The sequence below is a fragment of the Quercus suber genome, unplaced genomic scaffold, assembly GCF_002906115.3.
Source record: "Quercus suber isolate HL8 unplaced genomic scaffold, Cork oak 2.0 scaffold_39, whole genome shotgun sequence".
NCBI classification, from domain to species: domain Eukaryota; kingdom Viridiplantae; phylum Streptophyta; class Magnoliopsida; order Fagales; family Fagaceae; genus Quercus; species Quercus suber.
Genome location: NW_027069504.1, coordinates 846,928 through 856,606, shown reverse-complemented (window position 1 = coordinate 856,606; position 9,679 = coordinate 846,928). Strand labels below are relative to the sequence as shown.

The 9,679-nt window shown below is 31.1% G+C and overlaps 1 protein-coding gene across 1 annotated transcript; it reads left to right on the top strand.

The window, feature by feature from the left end:
* The first annotated feature begins 2,428 nt into the window (after window positions 1–2,428).
* On the top strand, window positions 2,429–4,165 carry LOC112012379 (transcription factor MYB86). The gene is made up of 2 exons (XM_024044770.2): window positions 2,429–2,848; window positions 3,099–4,165. Exons 1-2 carry the CDS (start codon window positions 2,719–2,721, stop codon window positions 3,938–3,940), a joined length of 972 nt encoding a protein of 323 aa, XP_023900538.1. The 5' UTR covers window positions 2,429–2,718; the 3' UTR covers window positions 3,941–4,165.
* Window positions 4,166–9,679: the final 5,514 nt, after the last annotated feature.

Here is a 9,679-nt window from a genome sequence, read left to right as displayed (position 1 = left end):
AAAAGGACCATGTAGAACTTACAATTACAAGCCTGAATTCCATGAATACGTATACACTATATGAACCGCAACAAGCTCTCGTATATGAATGTAAATTTTCTTATGAAAATAGTTGAGTAGAATACAGTGAGATCAATAGTGATGCGATAGACAATAAGCATGTCACGAAGAAAGCAAAAAAATGTTAAATGGACAAAAAGAAACCCTATGAGAAGATAATCAGTATGTGGGGGTCCTGGGGGATAGGCAATTTTTAAAAAAACGAGTCATTGACACATTCATAACTTGACAAGTGGGGATAATCAAGCTTGTTTAGCTTTTCCACATTGAAAAACTTAAAAGAGATTATCATGGAACTGTCGGTACGATTAATATATAGTTAAAAAAATTATATTATAACGGAATTGTGTGGTCCATAAATAACATTTAACGTTAAGCAGTCTAACATTCACACACACTTACCAAAGAAAAACACTGATCACTAGGCCCACACCGGCCTGCAAAAACATTGGGAAAAAGCCTAATTGACTTGCAAATTCTTGGACATCATGAAGCCCCAAAAGTTAGACAGAATAGAAAACTAGGATTGTCGAAGTGTATCAATTGCTCACATAAAAAATTATTGCTGCATTCATATTATACATTGTTTATCACCGTCTGATTAATTAGTAGCTTCATCTAAGATAGTTGATTAGCCCCGGTTCTCTAAGGATCCACGTTTGATCAAATTCAATTATGGGACATAACATAGATTGTATTAATAGTTTTTGAGTTTACTACTTAATTATTCCGTGCAACATGCTATTTGTCAACTCCTTTATTAAAGCATTCTTTATCATCCCTTTTTTTTATATAGTGTATTAATAATTGTTATTATCGTTATTAACCTATTGAAATTTGACGCGTGACAAAGACCATTGATTTATTTAGTAAATTTACATGAAAATTAATTTTATATGGTTTATGATCTTTAGCAAGCTAAGCAAAGCTTGCTTACAAGTTTTTTTATGGTGAAAGAATAAAAGTACAAATCTAGAAACAGAAGAAACCAAAAGAAAATTAATAAAATCAAGAAAGCAGATAGTATTTGATTAGCAAAATTATAATAAAATAAAAAAAGAAATAGAGAAATGGTTTTCAATATCACGAGAATACATAATTAACTCTACTAGACAGGGCACATAGCAATGATGTCCAACAAGGGGGAAAAGTAATATCGATCTTAGGACAACATAGAATTTTTTTTTCACCTGTTTGGGTAATTCATGATTTGAGAGAGGGAATCGAAGACAAATATGACATTAGCATGAAGGTTTATGAAGGACAGGTTTATTCAAGTCTGTGTGCTTTTTCATCACTTTCAACCTTTGCTAGCTTTTCCACGTGATTTTCTCCTAAAACAAAAATAAAAAAAAGAAGGATCTATGAAAATTATCGCAACAGAAATTTTGAAAGGGTGAAAAAAAAAAATCATGAAAGCAGAGACATCCAATCATCATCATCATCTTCGTTGACACCAAGAAATTGACAACTTCTTCAAGCAACGGTTGAGTGAAGAAAGGAAATGCCGCCTATATTTAGAAATATTCCATAGGGTACATTCTTTAATTTTTCATACATGTTTTTTAAATGAAAGAGGCTATATGGGTGGAGGGTGTTTATATTAAATTTTGGAGAAATGAAATGATGTGTTTTCTCTTTACATCATTAGGTCTTCCCGAAATTGGCCATATTATCATTAAGCATCTTTCCTTAATCATTTCTCTTTTTTTTCTCTCTTTGGTTAGATTTTATATATAAATCTTTACCAAATTTGTACACCTATTATGATACACACATGCTCACGCCATCAAAATCAAGTTATATATATACCTAGCTATAGTAAATATATATATATATATATATATAAACTTTTCATTTTTTTTTACATGCATTAATTTCACTATATGTTCATTTATGCTAGACTAATAATTATTATCCTTTCATGTGTAATTAACATGCTGCTCATATGAAGTTGATTGGGAATAAAAAGCATGCAATTTATAGTACTTGATTTCACATTTACCATAAAATCATCTAACATGGAGTGCTATATGTACAAATGCATGGGACAATAGGGGTTCTTTATTATTAGCTTGATATTTGGTAAGCATGGCAGTCCAAATTAAGAACCCAGCTGGTACTCACGTATACTCATACAAAGGATTAATGTCTTAATTAATCACTCATACAAACCTAGCTATTATTTATTTGCAATGCTTAACTACGTAAAGACAAACCCTTTACAAATAGGGAAAGATGTAAATTTTAGAGGAATGATTATGCTTTCACCCAGCAAATGGTTAAGGATGTTGCTTTCTTCCAGGGTCACTATTTTTCTGTATATTAATCAACTTTAGTAAGATTTTCTTATTGTTTAAAGAAAAGTAATAATCGAGTTGAGAGAAATGGTTGAAGACAAGGCTTGGAAGCTACCAAAGCACTCGAGATCAGTGGTCCTCTTATGAGTAAACCCCACGTTAAATTTCCAGCACATTTTTCTCTCTCTTAGTTCACTCACTCTCTCTAAAATCTGCATCATACACGTATGATATAGTCAATTAAGAGAAATAGTTCTACTTTTAATTATGAAAATGGAGAAGCAAATATAAGGAAGCTAGCTATAGCACACAAATTCAATGGTGAAGTCTTCTATTGAGAAGGTCCAGGAACAGTAGGATGGGCCATCACTGCTGCAGCAAACAGAAAGTCAAGAGAGGGTTATGGTCTCCTGAAGAAGATGAAAAGCTCGTCAATTACATAACCACCCATGGCCATGGTTCTTGGAGCTCTGTTCCAAAACTTGCAGGTACCAATGTTCTTTCCATCTTTCTTTTCTTTTCTTTTCTTTTTTACTTAGTTACAACAATGGAAAAGGGGAGAGGAGATTTAAATCTTAGTTTTCCTTATATATGAAGGAGAGAAGATAATTCCACTTGAGTTCCAAGACTATTGGTGGTACAAATGTTCTTTCTAGTTTATCAAACTCATGATTCTTGTTCTTCTCAATATTTTTCAAATGGGTTTAACTTCTCAATCTTGAACTATGGTCTATGTAGGCTTGCAGAGGTGTGGAAAGAGTTGCAGATTAAGGTGGATAAACTATTTGAGACCAGATCTCAAAAGGGGTTCGTTTTCCGCACAAGAAGAGAGAATCATCATTGATGTTCATAGGATTCTTGGCAACAGATGGGCTCAGATAGCCAAGCATTTGCCTGGTAGAACAGACAATGAGGTCAAGAACTTTTGGAACTCTTGCATTAAGAAGAAGCTCCTTGCACAAGGTTTAGATCCCAACACTCACAATCTCCTTCCTTCTCACAAAACTAATGATATTCACAACAATGGCTGCAATTTCTCTCATACTAATCCCAAACCCACTTCACTTTTCTCTGTAAATTCACTAATGACAGATGCTTCTGTGAACATGAACACACCATTTTCCACATTACTTTCTTCTCCTCCTACCGATAATAACTTTTCCAGCCCAACCATACCAATCTATGAACTCCTAAACCCTAATGCTGTATGGACAAACCAAGAACAAAATCCAAGTTCTTTAATGGGAAGTGCTTCATCAGTATCTTCTTCTCTCTTAAACCCATCTGGTTTTGATTGTGTACAAGAGAACTGCATGTGGAGTGGTAGCTTTCAACCAATGGAGATCACAAAACAAGATGAAATGTTGCAGCCAGAGCAACAAGTACTGAAGCCACAGCTAGAGATGAAGGACAGTGAAGTGGAAATTAAGAAGGCTGATAAATTGAGTGATGAGCAGAACAATATGGCTGCTTCATTTGTGAACTCAAACTTTGATTTTGGTTTTATGGAGTCCACACTAATGCCATGCGGTATGTTTTACAATGGTAGTCCAATGGATCAATTTGCATGGGATTGTTAGCTTAGCTCCCTCTTCATCACCATATATATATGGAGCTCATCTAACTTTGATTTTGATTTTATTGTGTCTAGACTCCAGACTCTACAGTACTAATTAATTTCTTGTGAGTGTGGCATGTATTATAATGTGACCCCCGTGGATCAATTAATTTGCATGGGATTGTAAGCTTTCTTTCCCTCTCCTCCTTTTCTAATATGTATCTTAATATTAGGTCATTTTTGTTTTTGTTTTATGTTTTTTTTTTTTTGTGTCTATAGTTTATTATAATTATTTATATATTTTTTCCCAGTCAGAGAGCCGCACAGGAATTTTCAACTTTCAAAAGATTACACTTATTGAAGGTTAATTTGCTCCCTTCTCCCCGGCCGGGACATTATAGCTAGAAATTTTAAATAGAATAAAACATTATAAAACAAAAGGGAAAACAGTTGATATACACTATCTTTTCTATTTTCTCCTTTAATTTTTTTGTTTTCTTTTTAGTTACAACAGTAAAAAAATAAAATAAAATAAAAGAATTGGAAGCCTAATTCTTCTCATAAATAACAGCTAGCATGTAATGCCTTTGAATTACAACATTTTTTTATATATAACAATAAAAAATCTAGATATGCACCCTTCAAATGAAGATCAATATATCTAGATGTCAATATCTCTTATTTATTTATTTATTTATCTTTATTACGGTTAGGACTTAAGACTTAAGAGTAAAGCTCACATGAACATTAGATTTTTCAAAGTTTTGAAGCCATAACAATTATTCATTTTCACTACTATTATCTCATTTAGAGTTGAACATTTATCAAGAGCTAGCCTTGTGGTTTAATTAGTGCCATAACTTGTTTTTATTTATTTATTAGAAGTAATTATCAAATTATTTAAAAATAAGTAAAAAAGAGTTTATCATTAAACAGAATCAACAGATCACTCAACCGCAACTACACTATTTATATAGTGTATTATACTCTCCTATGTACGGAATCAAGAACTCAAAACCATATATTTGACAGGAATGACCAATACTTCTTGCTAATGCGTCAACAGGTCTGTTACTTTGTCAAGGATTAAGCCAATAAGCAAACTACCTTAATATAAAATTCAAGTTACTCCTGCAGGGACTATTTGTGTATTATTTAATAGATCCATGTGTGATGCGTGATCGATAAACACTATCAGGATTCACGATTCTAGACTCACCTTTACCCTTCTTTGTTCTTTCGTTTTCTTTCTTTTGCGCCAGGGGAGAGTAGCCCTTCACCTCAAGTGTCAAACCTATTCAAGAATGATCCAATAGTACTTCACTTTTATTGTTTCTTAAAGAAAGATATAAATAATTAATGACACCTTACAATAGATTAGAATATATATATATATATATATATTTATAATTAACAGTTACAACCAGGAGATTTGAACTTGGATGTTTCCATTAAAACTCCTGAAAGTAGCAATAAATTGAATTACAAGATTTTTGGTAGTGATATATACTTATTTCACCACCACATATTCTTAGTGTGATGGTCACTTCATAAGTATAAGTGTTTGTGGAGTGTGAGAGGTAAGAGTCAGGATTCAAGTCTTTAAGAAATAATTTCACACACATATACACTTAGATTAGACTGGAATAGAATTTCTATTTTGTATAAAAAAAAAAAAAAAGATATATAGTTATCCCATCCAAAGGGAAACCAGAAACTCATTGTTTATTCGTCATTTATACAAGTGTCTTAGTGTCTGTTTGAAACAACTTATCTAATTTTTGTTAAAAGTACCATACATTAAAGTTAAAACTAAAACCTAAGAACACTAGTATTGGACAGTGTAAACACTCCCCCAGTTGCTATTTTACAACCTAAAACAACAAATATCCACTTCATACAGGTTTGTATATCTAAAATAATTTGCAACCTATGAATAGTAAGGTTGCATATGCAACCTTACTATTCATAGGTTGTAAAGAAAAAAAATAATATTTAATTTTATGGTTGCGTGTGAAGAGAAAAAGATAGTGGGAGGAAGAGAGAGATAAAAATATTTTTATTATTTTATTAGATAGTTTATATTATTTTATTGAGTTGTATATAAAAATAAAAACCGGGATGTAGGGTGAGTTGTAAAATGAGTTGGTAAAATAGATAAAGTAGTGTTTGAGAATGCAAAATAAGTTTTTTTTTTTTTTTTTTTTGCATCCTCAGATGCTAGTGCTCTAAATAGAATAAGTAGGGGGCTCAAATGGGGCTTACAAATAGTAAGAAAAAATAAAAAGTAATAAACTGACTTATAAGATCATCAAGATCCAAACAGACACTTAGTAGAATACTAGAAATTTACTATAATCATCAGTTACATGTCCACAGTAATTCTCTCTGACACTCTCCTACATAGTTATAATATTTGAAGTAAACTAAATGTGTTTATTCAACATGAATGAATGTCAGTTGAAAGTTAGGAAGATCAATATAATTTCGTAAGGAATATTAAACGTATGTATCGTGCTCTAAAATGTACTTTTTATTATGTGACTAAAATGTAATGTTGCTTGCTTTCATAGAATTCTACATTTTCTGAGATATAGACACGTTTTTGTACACATTTGTAAAAGCTATTAATGATTTAATGTACCAAACTATAATTTATGGGTTGTGCCTAATCCTATAATAAGAAAACATTGGAAGGAAATATCATATGAGACTCGACCTTTTTTAGTTAAAAATTATACTGACTATATATATATATATATTGATTATTGACACTATATCATACCATTTTCAAAGCGATGCTTGACCATGGGCTTGGCAAGGTCGACTATTAGTAATTTTCAACTAAGAACTCAAATGTAGCTATTAGAAGTAAAGCTTTAAAAAAAATTTGAAAAGTAAGTCTTACTGGTGTCTTAATTGAAGACATATTGGGTCCGTTTGAATACAACTGAAAACTGAAAACACTATAGCAAAATAATTTTTAAATGTGTGAATAGTGTTGTGGGACTCATTTTTAATGAAAAAGTTGCTGAAAAGTGTAATTTGTGAGACCCGTGAATAGTACACAAGTGCACTGTTCACTTCTGACTTAGTCAAATGTTGTGGCTGAACAAAAAAAAAAAAAAAAAAAAAAGGCAAAACGCAGACTTGAGGAAACGTGGACGCGTAAACGTGCAATCCAAATGCCCTCATTATAGGGTTGAATTCCCACTCCCCCATGAATTTTCAACTTTCAAAAGATTACACTTATTGAAGGTTAATTTGCTCCCTTCTCCCCGGCCGGGACATTATAGCTAGAAATTTTAAATAGAATAAAACATTATAAAACAAAAGGGAAAACAGTTGATATACACTATCTTTTCTATTTTCTCCTTTAATTTTTTTGTTTTCTTTTTAGTTACAACAGTAAAAAAATAAAATAAAATAAAAGAATTGGAAGCCTAATTCTTCTCATAAATAACAGCTAGCATGTAATGCCTTTGAATTACAACATTTTTTTATATATAACAATAAAAAATCTAGATATGCACCCTTCAAATGAAGATCAATATATCTAGATGTCAATATCTCTTATTTATTTATTTATTTATCTTTATTACGGTTAGGACTTAAGACTTAAGAGTAAAGCTCACATGAACATTAGATTTTTCAAAGTTTTGAAGCCATAACAATTATTCATTTTCACTACTATTATCTCATTTAGAGTTGAACATTTATCAAGAGCTAGCCTTGTGGTTTAATTAGTGCCATAACTTGTTTTTATTTATTTATTAGAAGTAATTATCAAATTATTTAAAAATAAGTAAAAAAGAGTTTATCATTAAACAGAATCAACAGATCACTCAACCGCAACTACACTATTTATATAGTGTATTATACTCTCCTATGTACGGAATCAAGAACTCAAAACCATATATTTGACAGGAATGACCAATACTTCTTGCTAATGCGTCAACAGGTCTGTTACTTTGTCAAGGATTAAGCCAATAAGCAAACTACCTTAATATAAAATTCAAGTTACTCCTGCAGGGACTATTTGTGTATTATTTAATAGATCCATGTGTGATGCGTGATCGATAAACACTATCAGGATTCACGATTCTAGACTCACCTTTACCCTTCTTTGTTCTTTCGTTTTCTTTCTTTTGCGCCAGGGGAGAGTAGCCCTTCACCTCAAGTGTCAAACCTATTCAAGAATGATCCAATAGTACTTCACTTTTATTGTTTCTTAAAGAAAGATATAAATAATTAATGACACCGTTACAATAGATTAGAGAATATATATATATATATATATATATATATAATTAACAGTTACAACCAGGAGATTTGAACTTGGATGTTTCCATTAAAACTCCTGAAAGTAGCAATAAATTGAATTACAAGATTTTTGGTAGTGATATATACTTATTTCACCACCACATATTCTTAGTGTGATGGTCACTTCATAAGTATAAGTGTTTGTGGAGTGTGAGAGGTAAGAGTCAGGATTCAAGTCTTTAAGAAATAATTTCACACACATATACACTTAGATTAGACTGGAGTAGAATTTCTATTTTGTATAAAAAAAAAAAAAAAAGATATATAGTTATCCCATCCAAAGGGAAACCAGACACTCATTGTTTATTCGTCATTTATACAAGTGTCTTAGTGTCTGTTTGGAAACAACTTATCTAATTTTTTGTTAAAAGTACCATACATTAAAAGTTAAAACTAAAACCTAAGAACACTAGTATTGGACAGTGTAAACACTCCCCCAGTTGCTATTTTACAACCTAAAACAGCAAATATCCACTTCATACAGGTTTGTATATCTAAAATAATTTGCAACCTATGAATAGTAAGGTTGCATATGCAACCTTACTATTCATAGGTTGTAAAGAAAAAAAATAATATTTAATTTTATGGTTGCGTGTGAAGAGAAAAAGATAGTGGGAGGAAGAGAGAGATAAAAATATTTTTTATTATTTTATTAGATAGTTTATATTATTTTATTGAGTTGTATATAAAAATAAAAACCGGGATGTAGGGTGAGTTGTAAAATGAGTTGGTAAAATAGATAAAGTAGTGTTTGAGAATGCAAAATAAGTTTTTTTTTTTTTTTTTTTTGCATCCTCAGATGCTAGTGCTCTAAATAGAATAAGTAGGGGGCTCAAATGGGGCTTACAAATAGTAAGAAAAAATAAAAAGTAATAAACTGACTTATAAGATCATCAAGATCCAAACAGACACTTAGTAGAATACTAGAAATTTACTATAATCATCAGTTACATGTCCACAGTAATTCTCTCTGACACTCTCCTACATAGTTATAATATTTGAAGTAAACTAAATGTGTTTATTCAACATGAATGAATGTCAGTTGAAAGTTAGGAAGATCAATATAATTTCGTAAGGAATATTAAACGTATGTATCGTGCTCTAAAATGTACTTTTTATTATGTGACTAAAATGTAATGTTGCTTGCTTTCATAGAATTCTACATTTTCTGAGATATAGACACGTTTTTGTACACATTTGTAAAAGCTATTAATGATTTAATGTACCAAACTATAATTTATGGGTTGTGCCTAATCCTATAATAAGAAAACATTGGAAGGAAATATCATATGAGACTCGACCTTTTTTAGTTAAAAATTATACTGACTATATATATATATATATTGATTATTGACACTATATCATACCATTTTCAAAGCGATGCTTGACCATGGGCTTGGCAAGGTCGACTATTAGTAATTTTCAACTAAGAACTCAA

What these genes read in the sequence shown, in the direction of transcription:
- LOC112012379 (XM_024044770.2), top strand. Translation starts at nt 2,719, where the DNA reads ATGGGCCATCACTGCTGCAGCAAACAGAAAGTCAAGAGAGGGTTATGG. An exon ending in CTCTGTTCCAAAACTTGCAG is followed by an intron (nt 2,849 to 3,098) that starts GTACCAATGTTC and finishes TGGTCTATGTAG; the next exon opens with GCTTGCAGAGGTGTGGAAAG.